Here is a 27202-nt window from a genome sequence, read left to right as displayed (position 1 = left end):
AAATAGCAAAATGTCAACAGCAGTAGACTGTGATTCATTGTGTATATAGAATGTAAGACTTAGAGCACCCAAAACAGATATAGAGAGATACATTCAAAACCAAATCAAAATAATTCTAAAAAGAGTTTGAGTAACCCATAGGGAAACAATCAAAAGAAAAAGAGAAACAATAAATAGAATAAAAAGAAAAAAATAGCAAAAATAAATTGACAGGCATAAGCTATAATTAATTATACTAAATGTAAATGGTCTAAATACACTAATCAAAAGTCAGAGATTGGCAGAGTGGATTTAGAAAACATCACCCAACTCCATACTGTCTGCAAGAAACTTACTCTAAATACAATGAGATAGAGATGTTGAACATAAAAGAATATAACACGTATATCATGCAAATATTAATCTAAAAGAAGCAGGACTGTCTCTATTAATACAAATGCTCCTCATCTTATGGTGGGGTTACATCCTGATAGACACATGGTAAGTTGAAATATTGTAAGTCAAAAATATATTTCATATGTCCAGCCTACCAAACATCATCGGTGGGCCCAGCCTACCTTAAACTTTTTATTCTATTTATTGTTTCTCTTAAATTAGGCTAAAGTTGGCAAAAATCATTGAACGAAAAGCCTATTTTATAATAAAGTGCTGAGTATCTGATGTACACATGGAACTTGGGATTTTGTAGACACAATGGGATGTGAAAACACAAAGCACAATATCCCACCCAAAAAGAAAAATCTGACAACTCAGTAAAACACAGTGTTGGTTGCTTCCCCTTGTGATCACACAGCAGCCTGAGAGCTTGGGCTTGGTGCCACCATCCAGCATCATGAAAGAGTATCACATCACTCCTCACTATTCCAGGAAAGGGTTGAAATTCAAAGTTGGAAGTATGATTTCTACCCCGTGAGTATCTTTTGCAACACCATAGAATCAAAAAGTTTAAAAGTCAAATAATCATGGAACATCTTCCTTAGATCAAGTAGACCAAGGGCAATAATAGAACAACAAAACAAAAAAAATAAGCAAAGATATAGAACTCAACCAGACCATCAACCAATAGGAACACTCCATCCAACAACAGCAGAATGCACATTGATTTTTCATACCCACATCACATACATCCAGATGAGTGGACTGGGAGGCTGAGGCAGAAGGATCACAGGTTTGAGGCCAGCCTCAGCAACTTAGCAAGACCCTGTTTCAAAACAAAAAAATTAAAAGGGGCTGGGGGTAGTGCCTCAGTAGTAGTTAAGCACCTTTGGGTTCAATCCCTTGTAAAACAACAAAAACAAATTAAAAAAAAAACCATATGCCAACACAGATCATATAGAATGTGTTCTCTGACCTTCATGGAGTCTAACCAAGATGCTAGGAAAATCTGAAAATACGTGGAAACTAAGCAGTGAGCTTCTGAATTGTACCTGGGCCGTAGAGGAAGCCTCAAGAAAAGAATTTTAATTCCACGAACTGAAGAAATTGAAAATGTGGTGTATCAAAATCTGTGGTGCAGAGCTACAGCATGCTAAAAGGGAGATTGATAGCATTGGGTGCTTATGTAGGAAAGAGAAAATGTCTCAAAATTAGCACTAAAAGTTCCCACTTCACAAGTCTAGAAAGAAGAAAGCAAAATAAACATAAGAGCAGAAATCAATAAAATTGAAAACAAACAAAAACAGAGAAAATCAGTGGAGCAAAAGCCGGGCTCTTAGGAAAGATAAATAAAATCGATCGACCTCTGGCAAGGTCAGAAATAAAACACGGTATGTCACGACAGACCCCGAAGATGTCAACAGGGTAATCAGGAAGTGCTAAGAGTGACTCTGTGCTCACGACTTTGACAACTTGGATGAAATGGACCAATTCCTCTAAAAGCCCAAACCAATATGATTCACCCAATATGAAGTAGGTGATTTAATATCTCTATGACTATGGAGGAAATTAAGTTCATAACTTTAAAACATTCAGAAATGAACCTTGGCCCACAACGGTTTTACCAGAACATTCCAACTAGGATTTAAATAAGGATGAGCACCTATTTTCTTTCAGAAATTAGAAGAGGGAACCTTTTACGATTTAAAAGTTGATGAGATGCGTATTATCCTGTGCTTTGGACAAGTGTTTTTGCTGCTGTGACCAAAAGACCTGACCTCTTGGTTTCAGAGGTCTCAGCCCAGGGACTGCCAACTCCGTTGCTCCAGGCCAGGGTGAGGACATCATGACAGAAGGGGGTGGATAAGGAAAGCAGCTTGGGACATGGCAACTGGGAAGCAGAGAGAGAGCTCAGCTCACCAGGGACAAAAGGCATGCTCCCCGTGACCCACCCCCTCCAGCTGCACCCCACCTGTCCATGGTCACCCCCCAGTTAGTCCATTCAGGGGGATTAATGTGCAGATGAGGTTGAGGCTCTCCTGACCCGATCACTTCACCCCAAGACTTGCTTGCACATCACACCTCAGCGCTTGGGGGACACCTCTTATCTGAACCCCAACATTCCGACATCAGAGCAGACAAAGACGGTGCCTGAGAGAGAACCACCAACTAATGGTTTCTCATGAATATAGATGTTAGAAATCCTTAATGAAATAGTAGCCAATGGGAGTCATGAATATTTATAGAGTGGATTTTATTCTAGGATGAAAGCTGGTTCAATATTTGAAAATCAGTCAGTGTCGGCCACCCTGTTAACAGGCTAAAGGAGAAAAAAAAATCACAAGATCGTATCAATTGATGAAGAAAAAGAATGACACAATTTGACATCTATTTACAACTGGAAAAAAAGAAAAAAACCTCTCCCAGAAAATTAGGAGTAGAGGGAATTTCCTCCATGTGATAACTAACATCTACAAAATACCTACAGTGAACATGGTGCTTAATGTTGAAAGACTGAATGTTTTCTGATGAATGTCGGGCATACCACTGTTATTCAAAATAGTGTGGAAGTTCTAGCTAGTGCAATAAAACATGCAAAGGAAATAAGACTCATGCAAGTTGGAAAGGAAGAAATAAACTCTGCCTACGTGTAAATGACAGAAAATGTAGAAAAATCTAAGGAGTCTACCCCCCCAAAAAATGCTTTGACCTAATCCCAAGCACAATTTTAGGATCTAAGATGAAAATCCAAAATCACTTATATTTCTATAAACTTAACAATGAAAATTTGGACCACACAATTAAAAACATGATACCAAATGCTAAAAAAAAAAAAAATGTGAAATGGGCTTCAATTTAACAAGACATTCATAGGACTTGCATGCTGAAAAAAATCACAAAATACCAATGAAAGAAATAAGTGATCTTGATAAACGGAGAGACATACCATGTTCATGGACCAAAACACTCCACATAGTGAAGCTATCGATTCATACACTGGCAAACAGGTTTTATACAACGCCTGTCCGTTTTCAGCAAAATGTCCTTTAGAGATAAATCAGAATATTCTAAAAATTATACGGAAAGGCGAGGAAACTCGAATAGCAGAAACAAATTTTGAAAAAGAAGAATGAAATGAGATGGGACAGTTCTACCCAATTTCAAGACTTATTACGTACTTCTGGTAATCCAGGCTGAGTGATACTAGAGCAGAATAAGGCACCTAAAAATAGACCCAGTAAGTTGCCCAACTAATTTTGACAAAGGTGCAAATTAGTTTGGACCTAATTTGCACCTTTCCAACAAATGGTGCTGGAGCTACTAGACACATCTAGGCAGAAAAATCAGCACTGATATAAATTCCACACCTTCTCCAACAATTAATGCCAAATGGGTCACAGACTTACACAAAAACTATCAAACTTTTAGAAAAGTATAGGAGAAAATCTTTGGGATCTTGGATGAGGCCAAGAGTTCTTAGACTAGACATCAAAAGTGTAAAAGGGAAAAACTGATCAATTAGATTTCCTCAAAATCAAACCCTTTGATTCTGTGAAACAGCCTTTTAGGAAGTTGAAAAGAGCAGCTACTTACGGAGAGGAAATATTTACAAATCATACATCTGACGAAGGACTAAGGGGTAGGCTCTCTGGAGACCTCCCAACACTCAACAGTCAAGAAAAACAAAATCATCCAATTAGAAAATGGGCAAAAGCACACACATGTTGTTAAAGATTTGCAGAGAGCATATCAGCAAGGGAAAAGTTGTTCGATTCCATTAGCAATCGGGGAAATGCAAACTCAAGTCGCCATGATATTACGGCACATCTATCAGAGTAGCTAAAATGAAAAACAGCAGCAACAGCAAATGCTGGTCAAGATGTGAAGAAATTCACACATCGCCAGTGAGAATGCTATTCAGCAATGTAAAGAAACTGTGCATCTACATGATAATTTGGATGAGTCACCGGAGAAGTATGCTGACTGGACAAGCCAATCTCAAGCATTCAGACTGTACGATTTCATTTATATAACATTCTTGAAGCAATGAAACTCTATAAACGAAGAATAGATTAATCCTCAGGGATTGATTGGGTGAGGTCACTAATGGATGTGCTTAGAAATAGCAGTAGGAGAGATTCTTTGTGCATATTCAGAATTCCCACCCCCCTCCCCCAAAATAAAGCACTCTGCACTCTCATGATTGACAGGCCTAGGGATAATGGCTTCCACTCCTTTAAGACCCTGTTTTCTCTTGGTTCAGCTTCATGATGGGGCTGGGTGATGGCTAGAGGGTCCCTGCTGCTCCTGGGCCACCAGCTTAGCACTCTTGTAGGAAGATGAGCCCTGTTTCCCCAGAGCTCCCGCCAAAGTCCTGAGATTTTGAGTTTCCTGGGCCTGACCACGTTCATGTGCCCATCCCTGAACCAGGGTTGAGGCTGGAGAGAAGCTGCGAGCTCATTGGCCGGGCCTGGGTCACGTGCTCACCCCCAGGGGTTGGGGGTGGGGCTCCTCTGCACCTACCAGGTGACCTGGGAGGAGTGCAGGGGTGACCCTCCCAGAATCGGGGACTGTTAGCCGAGAGTGGGATGGATGCTGCCCAGGCAAAAGCATCGTCCTGGACTCCCAGAAGGACCCTGCCCCACAGTCCCTTGTCAAGATCTGAGTTTTCCTGGCACCAACACAGAGAGACACCTTGAGCCTCATTCCTGGGCCGGGAGAGGGTGATTGGAGCCCCTCGGCCCAGATGTTCAGCCCTCGTCCAGTCGTCTGTGAGTGGCTCTGGGTGCTGGGCTTTTGGTGGACAAGGAAGTTCTTAGAAAGGCCAGGCCCATGTCCCCAAACTGTGTTGCAAACACACGGGGCGACTGGGAGACCTCAGTGCGCTTCTTACCACAAAGAACCTGGGGGAGCGATTGGCGGGTTTGGCGTTGAAGGAATAGATGATGATTGGCGAGTCCTCTGAGAAAGGCAGAGTCCTGGATTTTCCCTTGCTCTGTCTTTCTGTGAAGCTGGCCAAAGAGTCTCAGTGGGCACAGGAGGTGGGCTACCCTGACCTTGAGAAGTGCTGGGGGGTGGTGTCCAGAGATCAGCTTCCAAAGACCACTGTGCTACTCAGGAAATTGGGCAGAAATTGGCTGTCATAATTCCTGACCTCAGAGCAGTGTCAGATCTGAGTGAGCCAGTCCCCGGGAGCCCCAGGGGCTGGGACAGTGCAGGGCTGGAACAGCTCCATGGAGCCCCTGGGGTGGAGGAAGCCAGCCCTCAAGACAGAGACTGGAAACTGGGACCAGAAACCAAGTCAGACGGAGCCGTAGCCGGGCAGGCCCCCCACTCCTGGTACCAAATAACAACGCAGCTTTGGTCACGGGAATCGGGCACGAAGCAGTTTCTAGAGTTGACACGTGGCCAGCTGAGACCCTGAGCCCACCCCTCCCTTTCCTTTCTGTCCTGGGGTGGACAAGAGACTCCCCAGCTCTGGGCTCAGCACTCCCGTCCAGGGAGGGCAGCCCAGCCTCCCTGCTACCCTGGGAAAGACACGGAATAGGGACCAAGCAGGTCCCTGTGACCACAAACCACGTCACAGAGAAGCAGGGAGTGGGAGCGCTGGTAATAGTGACCACAGTGACGAGAGCCAGCTTCCCGAGTGCCTCCTCATTCCATTCCAAGATGTGTTCTGTGGGCCATCTTGATCCAGGTGACAACCCTGTGAGGCAGTACCATTGTTAACGGCCACCAAAGTGACACAAAGAATGTGAGGCCCAGAGACTAGACCTCGTGCCACACATGAACAAAAGTTCTCATGACAATCGACCTGTCCCCATCTCCTCCTCCATCATCCCCTCCGGTTAATCCCCATCCTCATGCCAGTGGCCAGTGTCCCCACCTCCCACAGGGAGTGGCCGTGGTCTGTGGATGCCCAAGGCCGCCTCACGTCTCTGCCTCTGCCCGGCTGTTCCCTTCAGGGATGCCCTCTCCCTTGGCCACCATGCATCCTGCCAGACTCGGGTGTGACCTTCCTGATGCCAGCCCCCGGGACAGGATGACTCGCTGTCCTCCTCCCTCCCCCCTGGGAGCGCTGTCCACGGTGCAGTGGATCCTGACTCTCCCCAGATCCGACTGGGAGTGGGGCGGCCAGGTCTTGTGCTGTCCTCAGCCGCATCTGCTCAGGGTGTGGCCCAGAGGGGACAAGCACGAGGCACCGGTGAATGTGGGTGGGTGCATGGGTTTCCTGTCCCCTGTGCCCTCACGGTGGTGTGTCCCCATCTCTCGGCAGCCTGGCGTGGGGCTCCTTCACCTGCTGCATGGCGGCCTCTGTCACCACGCTCAACTCCTACACCAAGACGGTCATCGAGTTCCGGCACAAGCGCAAGGTGTTTGAGCAGGGCTACCGGGAGGAGCCGACCTTCATCGACCCCGAGGCCATCAAGTACTTCCGCGAGAGGTCAGTGCACACGGGCACCTCAGGCCACCTTGGGGAAACCGAAGCTCAGGGTCTGGCCTCAGCAGGCGCCGGGGCCATCCAGAATCCGGAGTGACGGACAGGGGGTGGGGGGAGGGGGAGGGCAGGCGGGGGGGAGGGCAGCTGGGGGAGGGCAGGCAGGGGAGGCCTTCTGGATTCCACTGTGTTGAAGTCCTGAGCTATTTAATCTCTGTGGGCCATGGAGTCACCTCGGGCTTAAGTGACCCGACCGTGGGAAGCTGCCAGGCGGGCCAGTTTGAGCACTTGCCGTTTGGTCCTGTGCTACTTAATCCAAGGGCCCAACCAAGATTCCTTCCCGGGCTCTGTCCTGGCCACAGGGGGATGGCCCTGAAGGTCAGGGACTGCATCTGGTCACCAGCCTTCAGAAGCCAGACGGGGACAGAGAGGTGACGGTAGAGGGTGGTTAGATGGGTGGACTGGTGGGTGGGTGGCCGAGTGGTCAGTTAAGTAGGGGAGTGGACAGGGGTGGGGGTGGCTGACGGGCTGGGGATGAGCAGGTGTGAGGATGTGTGCAGGGGTGGCCGGGAGGTGAGTGGGTGGATGGTGGACGGATGGACGGGTAGTTGGATGGGGGACGAGGAGCCAGGCCGAGATGAGGGAGGGGTGAGTGGAGGACAGACAGGCAGATGGGGGATGTCAGGGTTTCAGAACCTGGGGCCACCCCGAGGAGGAGCCAGGACACCTTCTCATGACGCCACTCAGGCCTCAGCTGCCGGACCCCGGCCTGTCAGAGCCCCCCCAGGAGTTCAGTGCTGCTCTGGGCCCCCTCGCTCTCCGCTGCTCCCTCCTGGCCTGACAGCTGCCATGGCCACTCCTTGCCCGGTGCCAACTGCACCCCTCCAGCTGCCCCAGCCCCTTCCCTGGCTCATTCTGCACCCCCAGAGCACAGCCCCCGCCTCAGCCTGGGCCACTCTTAGGGTTCTGTCTGCCCCCCCAGTCCTGTGTCTCGTCTTCCCCTGAGACAGCACAGCTGAGAGCCTAGTCCTGAGCCACAGCCTGCATCCCGCCTGCCTGTGCCAGGCCCCAGGCGTCACCTGTCATCCCGTGACCTCCCCGTGCAGTGGGCACTGACTGGGCTTATTGACAGCTGAGGAAAACTGAGGCTCAGAGAAGTGAAGACACTTCAGGTTGCACAGGGAGGGGGAGGGGTTTGGGTGCCAGGTCTCTCCTCTGTCTCTCTCCAAGATCAAAGAAATTCAGAGCCGGCAGTGTCCCCAGGGCAGAGGAGCCAGAGCCAGGACCCACCCAGGTTGCCACTTTTGTGTCCACACATTGGACATATCTGCAGGTGCTGGTGGGTGGCAGGCAGCCGGGGGGCTTCTCACTGCACGTCCACAGGACCCTCACCTGCGGGCTCCCGCACCCGGGATGTGCTTTTGTCCAATGCATGGGGCTCCCCAGAGTGCTCAGGAGGTGGGTGCTCCCGGAGGCTGGTGGGAACTGCTGGGTGAAGCCCCCAACCTCCCAACCCGGGGGGGAGACAGCTCTGCACCTCCCCCCCCAGAGGTCCCCACTGGGACTGAGCTGCAGTTGCCCAGAGCAGGAGCCTCGCTCTGAACCCAGTCTTTACTGTCCCCTGCCCTTCCCCGTCTGGCCCCGTCTCTCCCCACCTGTGCTTCCTGGGACTCCTCCCACATGAGCTCCCTGTCTCCAAATCCCTACCCCAGGGTCTACTTCTAGGGCAGCCGGAGGAGAGGTGCCTTTCAGTGCCAGGGAACTAAGCAGGGCCTCAGGGACCAGCCAGCTGGAGTCGGAGCAGGAAGAGAGGAGAGGAGGCTGGGGCATGGGGGGCTCTGTTCCCTCCGCGAGGGTCCTGGGAGTTTCCAACGGAGGCGTGTGGGCCGCGGCAGGCCCACAGGAAGCCCTCTCTGACTGTTCTAGACCTTTCTGGGACCATGGGTTTCTTTCCTCTGCCACAGGGGCCCCCTTCTGTCCCTGGGATGCACCCAGCTCGTCCTGCCTCCGGGCCTTTCACTTGCTTGGCCTCTGCTTGGATGCTCCAGGGCCTCAGCTCAGCCGTCCCCGGTTCAGTGAGGCCCTGTGTTGGGGTCCCAGCAGGAAGATGCTAGGACTTCAGTCCCAGGTCAGGTTAGGCCGGCCCCCAGGCTCACCCTGGCCAAGCCATGGACCTCCCGGGGCCCACGTCTGCAGGAGTCCCGTGGTGGCTGCGGCCTGTTGTCACCTGGGCGGTGGGCAGCGCACCCCCTGGCTTGCCTGAAGGCAGTGGCACTGGTCCTGCTGGGGGAGCACCCGGGAGCCGTGTGCACCCCAGCAGCAGGTGCTGCGGCTCTGTGGTGCCCCAGATCTGGCGGCCCCAGCGGCTCAGGCCCAGGCTGGGAGCTGCTCAGCATATGTGCAGAGGAGCCTTTGCACATTCATAACGTGAACATTATGCAGAGGTTCATCAAATTTTATTTCCCTTCCCCTCTGAGGAGAACGTTTCAGCTTAGCTGGGCTGTTCTATTTTTTTCTTTCTTTATTTCTTTCTCTCTCTCTTTTTTTTTTTTTTTTTTTTTTGCCTCCTTCCCTGCAAAATGCTCTGCATGCACAGGTCTCTGTGCAGGTTGGCAGGGGCTACCCAGAAGGCTGAAGGGCTGCCGTGGCCGGCCTCCCTGCAGCCACATCCAGGTGCAGGGAGGCGGGGATCTCCTGCTCCTTGGGGGACAGAGGTGCTGTGGAAAGAGCCGGGCTCTGGAGGCCCCTCCTGGAGTGTGTTTTCTGGTTCTCTGCCTTGGCTGCGGCTGTGTGACTTGGAGTAAGGTGCTGAGCCTCTCTGGGCCTGTTTCTTGTGGCCCATGACAGGAGATTCCAGAACTTCAGTGTCCCAGGAAGGCTCGTATTTGATACCTCTGTGACATGCAGGACAGAGTGCCTAGAACGTGTGTGCGTGAGAGACAGAGAGATAGACAGACAGACAGACAGACTGACCCTGTCCCTCTGCTACTCATGCCTGGCTGGCCTGGGTGAAGCAGGAGCTGGGCAGCCATCGGCCGGATGCAGCCAGAGGCTCTGAGGTGCTGCTAACAGCCCTGCTGCCTCCGCCAACCGGTGCCTGGTGCGTCTCCAAATGCCTGAGATGGGACTTTGCTCGTTTCCATAGCACAACTATGAGATGTTGTCATTGTCCCCATTTTACAGATGCAAAATCGAGGCCCAGAGAGGTGACATGACTTATCCAAGGTCACTCAGCTGGTAAGTAGCAGAGCTGGGGTCTGGCCCCAGGCCATGGTCATCAACCTCGCTGTGCAGCACTCGACACTGGTCACTGGCATCTGTCCAGCACTGAGGGGACCTGGGCTCACCTGAGCGGCTGCAGCCTTACAGCCGGGGCGGAGGGGCTGGGCTGCCGTGTGCTGGGGGGTGACCTCCCTGGCGCCCCCAGTCCCCACAGCAGGGGGGAACGTGTGACCCCACTCCAGCCAGGACTCTCTCGCTGTCCTCCTGGGGACTGGGGACAGGGTGGTGGCCTTTGGGGACTGATGGACAGAGGACGAGCTGCCCCTTCCCAGCCCAGCCCTTTGCCACCCAAAGCTGTTGGGTCATTCTCTCAGGGGCCTGCGGTGGGCACTCGGGGCTTGGCAGACTCTGATGGGTCAGTGGCTTTGAAACTGTGCTGGTGTGTGGAAGAAAGGCGTGTGGGCACGCGTGTGTGCGTGTGTTTGTGTGCAAGTGTGTGTGTGTCTGTGGGGGTGTCTGTGTATTTGTGTGTGTGTGTGCGTGTGAGCTCACGTGCACACATGGAGGACCGTGGGCATGCGGTGGCCCTGGGGCAGGGACGGCCAGTCTCAGCTCTGAGAAACATGTGGAATTGAACTGTCCTCCTGTCACCCTGCCTGCTGTCCCCAAGGACGCCCTCTTGGCAGGGCCTCTGGCTGGGAGCTGGGTGCGAGGTGTGCAGAGCCGGCTGCCATGGCCCCGTGTCCTCCGTGGCCCAGCAGCTCTGGGAGACGGGGCGGCACCCCTCAGGCCTGGCCTGGGAGCAGGGCTCGCGGCGCTCCGGCCCCACCCCCTCCTGCGCAGTCCTGACTCCCTGTCCCTCGGGGTTTCCATCTGCCTCCTTCCTGGGGGGTCCCGGGCAGGGGCTGGTCTTTCTTGCCCCCCCATCTCCAGTGCCCAGAGCCAGGGGACCTCAGTGACCTTGGCCCACTGCGGGCACCGCCCAAGTCCCTGCCCACCATCTGCCCCCAGTCCACGTGGAAAACACCAAGAAACAGACCCGAGGTGGACTCCAGTCCGCGGTCACCAGCAGGGTCCAGCCTCCCACCCCGGGCAAGTCCCCCACTCCCCCCACCTTGGGAGTCGTTCTACCTGGAAATGGGCTGATGCGCAGCGGCCAGCCTGGTGGTTAGGGTCCCGAGACAGGAGATTGGACGTCTGGCGCAGAGCCAGGGGTTCCTCCTCCCTGACCCCGCGGGATTTCACTCTGGACACATCAGACCCTTCCTGTCCGAGAAAGGGGCCGGGGGTAGGGGGGCGGGTGTTGGCGCCGACCAGTAGCCCTTGGCCTCCTGCCTGAAGCCGGAGTTCCTTTACTCACTCTGGTGGATTTCAAATGCTTAAATTGTGGCTAAGTTTTAAAATCAGGAGATTTCATATTAAAAACTAAGGGTTTGAGCTGGGCACGGTGGAGCATGCCTGTCATCCCAGTGGCTTGGGAGGCTGAGGCAGGAGGATTGCAAGTTCAAAGCCAGCCTCAGCAACGGTGAGGTCCTAAGCAACTCAGTGAGACCCTGTCTCTAAATAAAGTACAAAATAGGGCTGGGGGTGGGGCCTGAGTGCAATTCTTGGTACCCCGACCCCCCACCCCCAAATTAAGGGTTTTGGCTTCTCATAAGAAAGCAGAGGATCTGGCCATGCTGGCTTACTGTTCCTGAATGGCTGAAGTGTTTGAGTTTGCAGTCCCCTGTCCACAGCTCAGTGAGCACAGCAGGGTTTTGGTGGGTGCCCTTAGGAGATCTCCTGGAGATGACTCCAAGCACAAGGGGTCAGTCCCATCCTGGTGGGAGATTGAGGCTAGAAAAGGCTTCATGCCAGAGATCCTTGAGCCACGATTTTCAAAACCCGTGAATCCTTCACCAGACAGACCCGTGGTGAGGGAAGGGGGGCACTTTAGACGAGGGGAATGACATGAACGAAGGACAAAGGGGGCAAATAAACCAAGAGCGTTCAGGAAAGTCTCGGTGGTTGGGTGGGATTTGAGAGCAAGGTGTGGGTGGGCGGAGAGCTCAGGTCTGTTCCTTCTCTTATCCTCCCACTGTACTTGGGTGGTGGCTGCTATTTCACTATTACGGGCTGAATCTGCAGAGAGGACAGAAACTGCCCGATGCCCTGTCCCTCGGTGCTGGTATTCACCAGGGCCAGCCGAGCCTTGGCCTCTGCACACGGCGCAGGGGCGACCAGGGCTCCAGCACGTGGCCCCGCCTGCCCGCCAGCTCCCAGGCCTGTGGGACTTTGAAGGCTTGTCTCCCCGTCCTCACCTCCCACTCACCACGCCACACGCTCCAATCTGGCGTCCACCCCCTGGCGCCACCAAACAGCTCTCAGCAGTGACACACAGCCTCCGATGGCTCTTCCCGGGGCCCCACGGCCCCCTCCCGGGTCTGTGCACGGGCTGCCCTGTGGTTCCCCGGCGTCCTCCTCTTCCTCCTCGCAGCTGCCCGGCTTGGCCTCCCCCAGGGAGGGGCCAGCCCATGTCCCCCTCCAGCCTCAGTCCCAGTGGCCACAGGGCCCAGGGGTCCACATGGCACCCAGGGCCACCTCCAGCTGCCCTCTCAAGGTCACCTCAGGTGGACAGCCCATTCCTGGCACTGACCCCCTGCCACCACCTCATCTCCACCTCTAAGTGGTCCGCCAGTCTGCAGGAGCCAGGGGCTGCATGTCCCCCTGGGCCACTTTCTTCACCCCCACACCCTTCCCTGGGGACAGGGTGCCTTCTCCCCAGTCACCCCGGTCCCCCTTAACCCTGGTCTCACTTTGCAAAGTTTCAGGGACCCGCCGCCGACCAGCGTCGGACAGGATGAAGGAAAATTCTAGAAATAAGCAATTCTCAGGTTTCTGACGGCTTGTGGCAACCTGTTGTCCCTGTCCCGTTCTGGGAGTGGCCCCGTCGTGACTCTCTCGTTGTGTCTTGTTTATACACTAAAATTGATCCTGGGAAAAATCAGGGGGTCCTTCTAGAGGGTTCTCCCTGTCCACGGTCCCCGGCGTCCGTGGGGGGTCCTGGACTGTCTGCCCACAGAGAGGAGGGACGACTGCAGGTCACCTCTGCCTGCTCCTGCCCGCCACTCTGAACCCAGCAGCTCCTGCGTGGCCCTTGTGTCTCCGTCCTTGTCCTCGCCACCCACGTCCTTCCTACGCTCATGGCCAGGGTCGCTCTGACCCTCCTCCTGTCTCAGACACGGGAGTCCTTTCTCACGGCCTTCGGGACAGACGCCCAGCTCCTTGTCGAACTCTCCAGCCTCGGGGTTCCCCAGACCCCGCCCCTGTACCCAGCGACCCCCGGGCCTCTGCAGTCACCCAGCCCGGTCATCCTCCTGTCTCGGTGGCTCTGACCTGTCCTCTCCTGCTGGAGCTGTCCCCAGCATTTCCCCCACTGTTCTATGGTCAAGTTGAGCAGTGTCACCACCCTGGTGTCCCCCACCTCCCTTGGTGACTGCCCACCCCACTGCTTCCTGGTGTCCAGTCTGGGCTGGGGAGGGGGCTTCACGGTGTTGGTGGTACCCTGGTGTCTGGGGGAGCCCTTTCAGGTTGTCAGAGGGGCTGGGGCTGGAGGGTGGGTACCACCATCCTGCGGGTGCGTGTCTCCAGGTCCCAATGTCCCGGCCACCATCATCAGGGCGTTTGCATTTATGGGTCTCCCCCCCCCCTCTGGTGCTGGGGCTTGAGCCCAGGGGGCTTAACCACTGAGCCCCACCCCCAGCCCTTTTTTATATTTTATTTAGAGACAGGGTCTCGCTGAGTTGCTGAGGCTGTCTGTGAACCTGCGATCCTCCTGCCTCAGCCTCCCGAGTGGCTGGGATCCCAGGCGTGGGCCACTGCGCTGGGCACAGATCTCTTTAAGCCCAGTAGTGCTGGGGGGGGAGAGACTGTAGACCACCACAGAGATCGGCCAGAGCATGGACGCTGGGCACGACTTTATGTCCTTCTCTGTTCTTCTCCAAATGCTATGCACCGCGATATCTCACACACACACACACACACACACACACACATGCACACACACACACACACACACACGCAGGAAAAGGCAAAGGAACAAATCGTTTTAAAACCCACTTATTCCCCACCTCCGAGTGGCCCTTTGGAGGGCTCTGTGGCGTCTTGGTTTGCTACCCCGGGTCACTTACTTGCCCGAGTCCTCTTCATTCCATTGCAAACTGGTCATTGCAAGATCAACGTGTCCCTTGTCCTCGGTGACTGTTTCCTGGGTCTGCACCCTTGGGGGCGGCCCCGTCCCAGCCCCTCGTCCATCAGCTTCACGGCTGGCCTGTTATCTGGGCAGCACCTGGCCTGGGTTGCTGGCGGGGACCTGTGGGGCCCGGCTTCCTTCCTGAGAGGGGGGCGGCACCCAGAGTGCACCGGCGGCCCCCGGAGACGGTGGTCCCTAGGTGACCTGCACCGTTAGATTGTGACCAGCGCTGACCTGAGGAAGGTGGAGGCATAGGGGTCCCTCTGTGGGAAGCGCTGGAGGGACGGTGGGGGACGGTGAGGGGACGGCGGAGGTTCATCTGGAGGAGCGGGCGCTCCTGGGTCTCCGCAGCCTCCTCCCAGTGGGGGGGGGGGCAGGAGGGTCTCTGGGAGGGAGTCTCTGGGAGGGTCTCTGGGAGGTCTCCCGCCCAGACCTCGGTCCTGTGGGTGATGCCCCCGTGTAACGGGGACTGTGGGAGGAGACGTGGGGCCAGCGGCCCAGGCCTCACCTGGGCACCTGTTGGAACAGAATCCCGGCCCTGCCCTAGGCCTGCGGCCCAGAAGCCTCGGGTGATCTTTGGGCACCTTGAACTTTGGGAAGCCCTGGGCTGGAGGACACTGGGGGTGCTGCCCCGTCAGGGGGTCAGGAGGTGGATGTGACCAGCAGAAACCAGAGGACAGAGGAGGCCCCTGCAGACCCGAGCTCCTCAAAGTGCGGTCCCTGGATCACTGGCAAACATCCTCCAGGGCGTGGGGACAGAAACGGACAGACAGGTGGACACGTTCTTCGCACGCTGACTCAGCCGGGACACTCGGTCTGCCTTTTGCACGTGTGGGTAGTTACCTTTTCCATCTCATTTTTATTTATCATAAAAGAATTAGAGCCGGGTGTGGTGGTGCACACTTGGAATCCCAGCTACTCGGGAGGCTGAGGCAGGAGGATCACAAGTCAGAGGCCAGTCCAGGCAATTTAGGGAGGCCCTGTGTCAAAAATGTGAAAGGGCTAGGGGTATAGCTCGTGGGTGGAGCATCTCTGGGTTCAATTCCTGAAGCCCAAATCTCCCACCCAAATTGATTCCAGGTGGATTGGAAATTAACGGGGTGGGGGGGCCCTGGACAGTTATCACAGGAGGTTTGGGAGCACAGAGTACAGAGCAGCGCTTCCTGGCAGGTGGGAATCTTGGGAAACAGAGGGAGCCTGGCTCCCAGGAGGTTCAGATGGGTCCGTTGCCGGGCAGTGGTGGGGACACACAGGGACAAGGCGCTGTGGGCCTCCCCACTGGGGCAGCAGAGGTAAAGCCTCGGGGGGCCCCCTGTGGGGTCCCGGGCTGCCCCCTGTGGGGTCCCCACTGAGGCCCCTGCTCCATGTCCCCAGACGCTGGGCCTCAGCCCTGTTCCAGGCTGCTGTGGGTGACAGGGGACAGCAGCCGTGGCAGTCTGCCCCCCCCAGCTACCCCCCCCCCCAGCTATGGCACCTCTGCTGTGGTTCTGAGAGCCAGGGATGAGCCACCTTCAGCCCCACCGGGACTTCATGTCACGGGCGTGTCCAGGGCGGGCCTACTGGGAGCTACTGGGAAGTCCACGGCACCAAGCAACACACTCCAGGACCCGTAGACCCGAGTTCAAATCCCGTCCCTGCCACTAGCCAGCTGCAGGGAGAGAGCCAGCCCCAGCCACCTCCCCGCCCTGTGCCCAGGGACATCAAGGGGACAGCTGCAGGCCACCCATGGAGGGAGCGTTTCTCCCACTGAAGCCCAGAAACACCGGTAATCAGGGCTCCTGTCTCTGTCGGAGAGCTGGGTGTCGCCAGCGCACCACTAAACTCCAGTGAGCTACGAACCCGAGCCTCAGTTTTCACATCTGTAAACGGGACGCGCTGTTGGCGTCCCAGCAGGTACCGCCAGTGTCACCTTCTCCTGGGCTCCTTCGCCTCCTGACACCACCCTTAGCTTTTGCTCTAATCCTGTGCCCCGTTTGGGGGAGACTTCGTCTTTGGTGCTTTACTTGAGGCACTTTGTGCCAAGCGTCATGTCAGACCCTAGAGACGGACAAACTCCATCTTTCTCCCTGATTTGAAAAGGTGTCGGGAAGGAGCCAGCTTAAAAGTCGTTTAGCAGGTAATGTGTGGAGCCCTTCATCTGTCCCCTGGGTCTCTGTCCTCTGCACAACCAGCTGGTGGCACTGGTGGTCATTACGTGATGTCCAGCACTCAGGGAGCACATCAGAAAACCGAGATTCAAGCCAGGTGCCTGGTGCAGCTCGGGAGGCTGAGGCAGGAGGACCACAAGTTGGAGGCCAGCCTCAGCAAGTTAGTGAGGGTGAAAACAAATGTATGAATTCTCCTAAGTAACTTAGCAAGACTGTCTCAAAATAAAAAACTAAAAAGGACTGGGGATGTGGCTCAGAGGTCAAGTGCCCCTGGGCTAAACCAACAGTACCAAAAAGAGAGGAAGAAGAGAAAACAGATTCGGAGTGGCCAGGTGAGCCAGAGTGACACTGCCAGTGGCTGACAGAGCTGAGCTCAGTCACAGCTCTCCATTCCTCAGGGCCCAGGGTCTCCTGGTGGCCAAAGCCTCCCCTTGGCCCCTGTGGGTTCCCATAGGAAACCCTGCGGTTGGACACTCCGCCCGGTGGAAGCCCCAGCCCAGTACCAGGTGGCTACCAAGCCCCGCAGACGCGGGACCTGGGTTTTCGTGGTGGGAGTGAAGGGGGGAGGCCTGGGTTTGTGCGAGGCCTTGAATACCCTGGCCGCCAGCAATGCAGGGTGCCTGGCCGTGACCATGCGCGCGTCCATGACGGTGCCAAGTGTGAAACCAGCCCATTCTCAAGATCAGGGGCCTCGCCGGGTCACCCCGTGGCCCCCAGCCCCGCCCGGGCCTGGCCGCGTAGATGCCGTGTGTGGCTGGATACCACTGAACTTGGGGCTTCTTGGCAGCCAGATTGGGACGGCCAGGGAGGGAAGGGACCTCCTGAGCATCAGCCCCTGGGCTCTGGGCCCCTCCTCCTGGGCCGAGGCTCCAGGCGGAACCCAGGGGGAGGCCCACATGGAGACCTGGAGCGCTCAGGTTGAGACCGAGAAGCGGAGGCTGGGAAAGCGCTGTCTACGGCCAGGGGCGCCAGACATGGCCCGCAGGTGGCCCCCAGTGAGGGTGCAGCTGTCCCCTGGTCCAGCCTCCCGCCCAGTGTCTGACCCAGCTGCAGCTTCACGATGGGCAGCTCTGGTGGTAACGGGGATGCACCACCTGGAGACACACACACACACACACACACACACACACACACACACCATGCCAGTGGGATTTTGAATCGTCAATTACTTTTTCATTTGCAGCTTCGGGGAGAGGAGACGAGGGGGACCTATCGTGCAGATCCCCAAGTTGGTGGGAGTCTCAGGGTAAACAGAACACAGGGCGCACGGCAGAGTGTTGAGTTTGAGGTTTGGAGGGTGAAAACAAAGGTATGAATTCTCCAAAGACAAGCGCCACAGTGTCCTAGTGCCACAGCGCTGGCCCCACCCGCCGGAGCCTGACGGGAGGAGGACTCTGCTCTCCCTGGGCTGTAGGAGTGCTTTTCCCCAAGCTTGCAATACCAGGAAATAACAAGCACGCTTCCACTTCAAGAAAAAGAAATGAAATAGAAAATAGAGGACATCCACTTTCCACCGAACTGAAATTGTTTTCCTATGGCATCAACAAAGGCGTTCTGCCATCTGGACCACCTGGGCCACAGAGCAGGAACCGTGTTCCTACTGTCCCCAGGAAAGTCAGGCCCTAACCGCGGGAGTAGGCAGAGTGGACGGCTGGTGTGCTGTGATTTGGAGTCCACCATTCTCTACCTCGTGTGCAGGCCGCCTCCCGGCCAGGGCAGAGGCTGTAGAGCAGGCCTGTCCCTCCCCACAGAGCAGGTCCTGGAGAAGGAGCCAGGGGAGCCGAGGGTCTCAGAGGACCACATGCCCAGGGTGTGTGCGCTTCCCTCCTGCTTCGCATTCCTGGCACCTCCTCCAGCAGGAGGTGAAGGGGAGACTGGAGACAGAGCCGGGCTCTGCTGTGGAAAGGGAGGTGACTTCCCGGCAGGAGAGAAAAGAAGGGAGCGGTGGAGAGAAGGGGAGGTGAGAAGGGAGGGGCCGGGGTGCGCTGAGAGAGGCGGGAGGCGAGAGTCGTCTGGGCAGCTGCAAGGTCAAAGGCAAAGGTGGGCAGGGAAGAGGGGCAGGGGCGCTGCTGGGAGACCCCGACGTTCCTAGGGGAGGCGCGGAGGTGACTGGGGTCGTTCCTCCTTCAGGGGACGGTGCACGTCCAGGCTGGACCCCGAGGAGGGGGTATCTATTGGGGTTAAGGAGGAGTGACGGAGGTGGCCACGCCCACTGCCTGCGTGATGGGGAGGGTCTGGTTGGAGCAGGTCACGCGCAGGTGACTCCCGGGCTCCCAGGCTGACCATCAGCCGCAGCTCCTGGCTGCCCCTGCGCTGCGCTCCTGAAGAGGCCCTGAGGCCTCAGTAGCCTTGATGCCCGGAGGAGACCACGGGGGCAGCCTGAGCTGCAGGGGCGGCTGGGGGTCGAGGGTCCCCCCAGTGAGCGCAGGGCCTGGGCTCCACCCCCAGCCTGGGGGGAGAGAGAGGAAGAGGAAGGAGGGAGAGTGGGGACACGAGAGTGGAACTTCCTCTGGGAAGTGTTTTAACTTAGTTAATATTACACAGCGGTACAGAGCCACTGTCCCCTGCTATGGTGTGCCCCTCGGTGTAGAGTTTTGACAGCAAACAGCACGGTCTCCTGTAACATGCTGCTATTTGTCATGTGCCTATTGTGGTGCACACAGTTACTGGGGTGCAGTTGGGACTCTCCATCTGTAAGAACGGTGGGGACCCCGTCCTGCCTCCAGCCCCTCCAGGTGCCTCAATAAAATGCAGGGACACGGCTGCAGGGGCCGTGGGCGGTGGTGGGACAGTGCTTACAGAATGTTCTCCAAAAGGGGGGCTGCGGCTTCGCCCCTGCTCTCGCTGACCCGGCCTCTTATTCCCTCCTCCTCTTTCCAGGATGGAGAAGGGGGACGGGAGCGAGGAGGAGGACTTCCGCTTGGACTGTCACCATGAGAGGTACCCCGCCCGTAAGTACCTCCTGCACAGGCACCTGCTGCCTGAGGACCAGGAGCCCTGGAACGAGCCGGGCTGGCTGCCCTGGGGCCTGCTGCTCCCGGGACCGTGGTACAGAGGGGGACACTGCGGCTGGTGTCCAGGGTGACAGGCCCATGGGGACAGTGCACCTGGCGTCCAGGGTGTCAGGCCATTTCTGCACAGTGCCTGTGTCCCTGCCCCCCAGTGGAGTTGGGATGCTAAGAAAGGAGGCGGGGAGCCGAGTGTCACCAGGGCAGGTGGCACATCACAGCTCTCCCAGGCCTGGCGTGGCCATGGGGTGGGGTGCACAGTCCTGGGGAGCGTGGCCAGGTTAGGGAGGTGACGTGGACGGGTCTGCCTGCACCGGAATGCTCTTAAAGGTCACAGTGCATGGGCTTTGTGTGCTTCCCTGTGGGGGGACCCCAGAAGAAGAATTGGGGCATCTGTTAGGAAAACCAGTGCCACTCAGCAGATACGGACTGTAAGACCAGAGAGGTGGGGTAATTCGCTCAAGGCCACACAGCTCGGCTAGTCAGTGCCCTGCCCATAGCCTTAGATCTCTGAGGGTGCCCCCGTGAGTCCCATCTGTACAGGTCCCTGACTTGGGGGCTTCCCCACCTCACACTCTGCAGGCTGGACGTGCCCATCCCTCACCATTGGGTGGGCCCCGAGGCCTGGGGTGTCTGCAGAAGGAGGAGTCTGGCCCTCCGGCTGAACAGCCCTCCTGTCCCTAGCCTCCCCGGGCCACGTCACGTGCTGCCCGGTTTCCTGGTATGTGTCACCTGCCCCTGACGTCTTCTCCCCTGCTTCTGGGGATCCAAACCAAGAAAGCCAGGGTTGACCCAGGGTGGCCCGAGTCCAGGGGGGTCCTGGAGAGACAGGCAGCTCCCACACTCTGCACCTGGCCACCACCTGCCGCCTGAGCAGCCGGAAGGAGGAGTAGACAGGGGACGCACTGGCCCCAGGAAGTGGCCAAAACATGCCTGGGGCCAGGGGTGGCCCTGACTGGACATGGGGCCTCCCTCCCAGCATCGTGCCAGGTGTCTGATCCGGGCTGGGGGCTTCGTGGGAGAAGGGGCCGGAGGGAGCCAGGGGATGGAGTGACCAGGCGGCCCTTCTCCTGGGGAGACGGAGAGGAGCGTCCACTGGGGAGAGGGCCAGGTCGAGGACCCTGGCCAGGCATCTGTGTTGTTGCCGTCGATCCTGGGGGACCTGGCGGTGGCCTGAGGTGGCAGTGGAGAGGGAAGGGGTGACCGAGGAGCGCTTTGCTGGTAGTTTCCAACGGTGTTGGCCTGGGGTCCCCTGGCAGCAAAGCCCCTGAGACGGGGCCACCACAGACCCCAGAGCAGAGGAAGCCACCTGGGAGGGCACCGGAGGGAGCGGGGCACAGGGCACAGGGCACAGGCGTGGAGCCACCCCAGCTGTGGCAGGAGCTCCTTGGGGTCACCAAGGGGCCACTGGGACGGCCAGGCGTGTGACCGCTGACACTCCTGGCTCAGGGCTGGCCAGCTCAGCCTGAGGCCCGCAGGGGCAGGGGAGCCTGAGCCCAGGGCCTGCCCAGGACTCCGCCGGTGTGGTCAGGGCGTTGGTGACATGCGGAGCCCGGGAGAGCGGGGGCCTCGGGCGGTGGGTGTGCAGCGTGGGCGACGGGGCGGCGTCCAGCGTGGGGGTCCCGTCCCCCAGGAGCCAGAGGCACAGGGGGAGGCAGAGGGCCACTGGCTGCCCCGGGAGGTCCCAAGCCTGGCTTCTGAGGTGCCCCGTGTGCCTCCGTCAGGTGGCCTCTCCCAGGGAGGGCTGCAGACCCCATGTCACACGGCAGGGGACAGACCAGTCACCCTAACAGGGCTGCCTTGTGGGGTCATCCGTTTATCAGAGAGGCGTCTCTGTGTCCTGGGGACACGGAGGCAGGACAGGCTCCTGGACGCTGGTGAGGCCCCAGGTCTGCAGTGGGCAGAGAGACCCCGCCACGGCTGCGTGGCCGTCGCTGCCATGAAGTCAACGCGGAGGGCGGCGCCCACGCAGCTCGGGGCGAGGCTGTGGACAGCCGTGGGTGGCAGTGAGGACCCTTACTGGGGGCTGGTCCATGGCTTAGTGCTGACCCCTGGACTTGATGGTGAAACTGCTCAGAGCCATGTCACTAAACACGCCTGGTGCGCTGGGCGGTGCTCGGCACCTCCGCCCGCTCATCTGACGGCAGCTCCAGCCCAGGTCCTCTTATGGAGGTGGAGGACCCAGCACAAGAGGCCAGGCGACACTGCTGGGCTCTCTCGGTGTCTAGATTTTCCAGCCGTCCTTGGCCTGAGGCTGCCCCTGCTCACAGCCCCGACCTCACCTCCTCCCAGCTCCTCTGTGTCCTGCTGCTCAGCCAAAAGCCGGAACATGCACTTCCTGTCCTCTCTGCCCTAGATGCTCTCCCTCTAACCCTTTGCATGGCTCACACTGTCTCATCTTTACCATCAGCTGAAAGGCCACTTCCTGTGGAAGGCACCGTCCTTGACATAAACGGTTACATAAGCTTTGGGTTATCTTCTCTGTCCCCAAATGCCCTCCCACCTTCCCCCCTTGGGTTTCTGTGATATGGATTCTGGATTCTGCCACCTTTTTAAATTTTTTTTTTTTTTTTTATTCCTGAGGAAAGATTTTGCCTTTGAAACCCGCCTTTGGGGCTTCCCGGTGCCACCAGCTAGCTCACGAGCACATCAGACGTGACATTTGATGAGGAGACACTGCCGTAAGGGCCAGGTGTCTGCATCTTCCGTTCCGGGGGCGGCTGGGTTTTGCAGCTGATTGTGACTGTCAAGTTCAATGCCAGAGACGAGCCTCTGATTTTTCCAGATGTGTCTGGGAGGCCCGGCTCAGCGAGAGGCTGTCACTCGGCGGGCACAGAGGTGGCTTCTGGGAGCTCTGTCTAGACGGGTCTCAGCCACAGCTGCCCTCAAAATAGCAGAGGGAATTTCAAGGAAGACTTCTTCCCTGGTCCCCGAGCAACTTGGCATTTTTATTAGATCAAAAGCAAATCCAGCCGAGCCCCTCGTGTGGCCTCCTTTATTAAAACGGAAGCAGACGGTGCTTCTGAGATAAATATCAAGGCCAGTGTGCTGGCAGCTCGGGTGGGCGCACAACTTGAAGACGTCGGAGACCCCAGCGCTGGGGCCAAGAGACTCAAGCCACCGTTAGCATCAGAGTCCCACGGGGCGGGGCGGGGCGGGGGGACTCGTTAGAGGGCTTGACGGACAGCTGGCCCCACCCTGGGAGGACCCCGGTCAGCTCTGGGCCGGGACCTGGGGTCTGCGTGGCACCAAGGATGCCGAGGCCCCTGGTCCATGCACTCGGCCCTGCGCCAGCCCCGGTCCCTCTGCAGCCAGGAGGTCTGAGTGCTGCGCAGCGTTTCCGTCTGACAGTGAAGGCACTTGGTTCCCAGAAGCAGAGCCGCTGGCCCTGGGTCACCAGCCCATGGGACCCTGCCTCCTTCGGGAGGCCCCTGTTTGTCCGGGGCAGGGGCACCCCAGCCGTCCTGTTGCTAAGCGCACGCGGGGCAGTGGTTAAGGGGTAGAGTCCCCCGGGAAGTCCTCTGTTGGGAGGGACCAGGGTCCCGCGTCAGGTGAGAGGAGGTGGAGACCCTGGGACCCTGGGGGTCTGCTGGGCTCCCAGGAGCCTTTGCAGCTGTAGCCCTTCAGCCCGGCTCCTGTGCCCCGGGGGCCTGTCCCTCACCCGGCCGTCCCTCACCCGGCATTGCTGGGCTCCCCGCACCTCCTGAGACCCCCGCAGGCTGCCAGGAGTCCACCTGGCACCCTGCTCCCTGTGCCCGGGTGGCCCGGCCTCGCTCACCAGGCAGAAAACAGAACCTACTAGTGGGTCAGGGGTGGCGGCAGGGGCTCGCTTTGCAAGTCCAGCTCAGAAGCCCGGGAATGGCTGCCGGCCCCCTCCAGCCCCTGAAGAGGGGGTGTCCTTCTCCACGCGTCCCGGTCCCCGGCTCTTGTGTCTGTGAATGTTATCGTGAGTCCGAGCCCAACCTTCGGAGGAGTCTGCCTGGACTCAGATCCCCACGGTGAGATCTTGGGCTGGTGACGGGACCTCTCTGGGCCTCGGTTTCCTCGTCCGTAAAATGGGGCCTCCGCTGACCTGGGTTTTACAAGGTCCGAGGAGCTGACGCTCATGGGCACATCGACGGGCTCCCGGCCTTAGTAGGAGCTGCAGGTGTGTGTCCGTCCCCTTCATGCCACCTGAGCACCCAGAGGACAGACAGTGTGTCACTTGGCCCTGAGACCCAGTGCCCAACATGGAGGAACGCCAGTCATCGGTGACTCTCAGGGGAGGTGGCAGGAACGCTCCACCTGATCCCAAATTTGAAAAAGAGACCAAGGGCCCAGAAACAAGGGGTCCCCAGAAGACAGACGAGGGGGAGGGGTGGTGACCTGCCCCAGGGTAGACCAGAAGACCCGACCTGCCCTCCCACGTGGATGCTCACAGACCCACGTCCACCCTGTGCAGGGCTGGGAAGCCCCCGGTCGGATGCCAGAGGGGCTCTCGGCCAGCTGAAGAGAGGGCCGTGTCTGGGTATCTGGGTTGGAAGGAAAGAGAGTTCACCCCCTGGGGACACTGCTGCCCTTCTGGACTCTGCTGAGCCTGGGTGGGGCGGCTCCCAGGGACTTCAGAACACAGTGCCTCCACCAGCCTTGGGAGGAGGCTGGGACTTGGAGAACCTCTTCTTATCTAGGAGCCTGTTTCCCCTTCTGTGTCCAGAGGCCAGGGCCCAGCCCGATCCCAGGGTCATTTTCCTGTCCATCAGTATCTGAGGTCGTGTGGGGAGGGGCTCCCCGTGGGAGGCCGGCTGGGCCTTTGTACCTCACATGCATTTGCAGGCTCAGAGAGGTGGAGCTGCTTGTCAAAAGCCACACAGCTTAAAAAATTTACATCACTTGTCAGTGGTGGAGCGGGGACTGTTGAACCCTCTGAGTTACCCCGTGGGTGGGAGGATCCCATCACCTCAGACCAGGAAGGCCACAGGGACCCCACGAGCTCAGCCTCCCACGCCCCTCCTCCCCCACCTCAGCCCAGGGTGTGCTCTGGCCCAGGCCAGGGGGCTGCAGGGAGAGGTCGACCCTGTCCCTGCCCACAGACATCCCGTCCCTGGGTGACAGAGAGAGCCACATGAAACTGGCTCTTACAACACAAAGTGGCAAGCACTGGGATCGAGGACACGGGACAGAGTCTAAGGGACAAACCAGAGGTCATGAAGTGGCCTCCGTGGGCTGAGTGTGCCTGAGGGGTGCGGCGCTCTCGGTGGCCGGAATGTTTAAAAGTCCCAATTGCTGTCGTTTAAAGGCCAGGGGCTCTTATTTTGAAATCCACATTTTCAGTGTCTCTGACGTTTTGGAAGAGCTGTCCCCTGCCTGTGGTGACACTGGCTAGGGAAGAGCAGCCGCCTCGGCCCTGTCACCCATGGTTCACTGTGGCCCAGAGGCTGTTTTGAGTCGGGATCCCCAGTCCACAGCGCAGGCTCCAAACCAAAAGGGGTGAGGAGGGCAGTGGGTGGGGTCCTGGTGCCCTGTGGGGGACACGCTCTGTCAATGGCTCTGGGCCCTGGGCCTCTTCCTGGAGGCTAGAGAAGAGGAGGGGAGCCCTGGTGCTCAGTGACCTGGTCTCCAGACCCAGGGACAGAGCGTCCCATTGTGACTCAAGGACGCACAGGGCCCTGGGCTTCTCTTTTTCCTGACAACGTATGTGACCACCAGGCGCGTGGCGCACGGCTGTCATCCCAGCAACTCAGGAGGCTGAGGCAGGAGGATCCCAAGTTCGAGGCCAGCCTCAGCAACGGAGCCAGACCTTAATTAGTGACACCGTGTCTCAAAATCAGAATAGGAAGGACTGGGCTGTGGCTCGGAGGCAAAGAACCTCTGGGTCCAATCCCCAGCACCCACCCGCCCAAGATGGCTTCCTCAGTGAACTCTGTGGTTGTCGATGGCGACTGTAAGAGCAGCTCCCATCGCTCTCAACACTCGTTGAGAAAAACAACCAAACCTTTCCATGCACCAAATATTTGCTTCTCAATTAAAAAAAAAAAAAAATCCAAACACCTTCCTCTTGGCAGCCAGCACTTCTGTTCCAAAGGCCGTTCCAGTAGCTGAGGCCAAAACAAACAGTTTATTTCCCCCGAGGCCCAACGGCTCCAGAGTGTGGGCGAATGTCTCCCGCTGCCTAAGAACACAGAGACCCACTCGCAGGACAGCGACGTTAGCGGGTGTTAAAAACGGGGGGGGGGGGGTCAGCCAGAGCGAGGCCCGCGCCCCTCCACGGACACAGCCCTCTGTCCTCACCTCCGTCCCCCCTTCGCGACTGGGAAGAGCCCTCCGCGACCTGAGCTCCTGTCCCTGTCGTGGGTTTCCCAGAGGAGCCCGTCCCCCCGTAAAGTTCAAAAGTGGGAGTGGACGAGCCTCGGAGCCCAGGTAGGGAATGGGACCTGGACCAGCCCTCCAGAGGCGCAGGTCACCATCAGGAAGAGGCCAGTCCAGCCGCCGGGTGGCCGTGAGCCTGCAGGCAGCCGGGCCTCCGCCCTCCCTGGTGTAAGACGGTGGACGTCACCCCGCGGGTCAGCTGGGGACTCGGGGCTCAGGAAGGGCCCACCACGCTCCCCCTCCCTGTGCCTCCCCCTGTGCCATCTCTGCCCCTCCCCACGGGTCTGTCATTGCTCCCTGGGGCTCAGAGTCACGGGGCGCAGGGGACAGGGCAGGGCCCTCAGGGTGTCCTGAGATGGTGGAGGACACATGTCAGGTTAGGCCCTCTGCAGGGGCAAAACGGGCGGGTCTTGGGGTTCCGCTGGCCAGGAGGTGTGAGGACGCGGGGGGGGGGGTCCCAGCGGGGCGTGGCCTGGGGCGCCAGAGGGACTGGGGGATGGAGGTCGCCTCTATGGACTTCAGAGTGGACCTACTGGACGGAGGCCGGGCCTCCCCACTCCTCCTCCTGCCCAGGCCTTTAGGAGCCGGAAGCCACTGAGTGGGGGTCAGGCCACTGCTGCCTGGGCACATGGTCACTGGTCAGCATCAGCTTGGGCATGGCCGCCCACAATCACTGTCCCACGGGGAGCAGGGAGGAGGGTGGACGGGAAGTGGAGAGATGGGCATGATGGCTGGGCTGGGGTGGACGGGGGTGGACAGGGGGGTGGACAGGGGGTGGGAAAGGCAGGAGGGAGCCGGCAGCCTGAGGAGGGTGAGCATCGGGCAGGAGACCTGTGGGCACGTGGTGGACATCAGAGTGGAATCCTGGGGCTATGCCCGTGAGTCGGGGGCAAGGACAGGGTGGCTCGAGGGTGTTGTGTGGGGAAGGGGTCGGGTGTGTGGTCTTGGGTGGGTGGTGGGTGCCAGTGGCTGCGTCGTGGGTGGCAGGCGTGGACCGGGGACTGCGGGTGACCTGTGGGGAGAGCCAGGTCGGGGCAGGTGCGTTTCTGGTCCTTGGGTGATGGCGGCAGGGGATGGCCAGTGTGCGTCCCGGCTGGCGAGCCCATGGGTGGCCGTGGGGACTGGGCCGCGGTAGCCGGGGCGGGAGGCCTGGGAGTGGGCGCCCAGCGCTGACCGCCCTTTCTCTCGCAGGACACCAGCCGCACCTGGGGGACTCCTGGCCCCGGAGCGCAGCACAGGAGGCGCCCGAGCTGAACCGCCAGTGTTGGGTCCTGGGACACTGGGTGTGACCGAGCCCGGCCCAGCCCCAGACGCCCGCCGTCGCCGGCACCACCCCTCCCACGAGAGCCTGGTCTGGGGCCTGGAACCCGGTCTGTGTGGATTCGGTGGCCGTGAGGGGACGCCAGGCCTGTCCTGCCACCACCCGGGGCTCGGG

At 58.1% G+C, this 27202-nt stretch overlaps 1 protein-coding gene across 2 annotated transcripts in view; it reads left to right on the top strand.

Annotated features, from left to right (window-relative positions):
• GSG1L (GSG1 like) overlaps positions 1 to 27202 on the top strand; it is a 173520-nt gene extending 146318 nt beyond the window's left edge. For both annotated transcript variants that reach the window (XM_081300077.1, XM_081300076.1), the window contains 4 exons: positions 6653 to 6820; positions 9998 to 10051; positions 19295 to 19365; positions 26959 to 27202. In XM_081300077.1, coding sequence (XP_081156203.1) covers positions 6653 to 6820; positions 9998 to 10051; positions 19295 to 19365; positions 26959 to 27056 — 391 coding nt within the window. In that variant the 3' untranslated portion in view covers positions 27057 to 27202. The remainder of the gene's footprint in view (positions 1 to 6652; positions 6821 to 9997; positions 10052 to 19294; positions 19366 to 26958) is intronic.

Source organism: Spermophilus citellus, assembly GCF_964194105.1.
Source record: "Spermophilus citellus genome assembly, chromosome: 6".
NCBI classification, from domain to species: Eukaryota; Metazoa; Chordata; class Mammalia; order Rodentia; family Sciuridae; genus Spermophilus; species Spermophilus citellus.
Note: the sequence above shows the minus strand (reverse complement) of the source record. Positions and strands in the feature narration are given on the sequence as shown.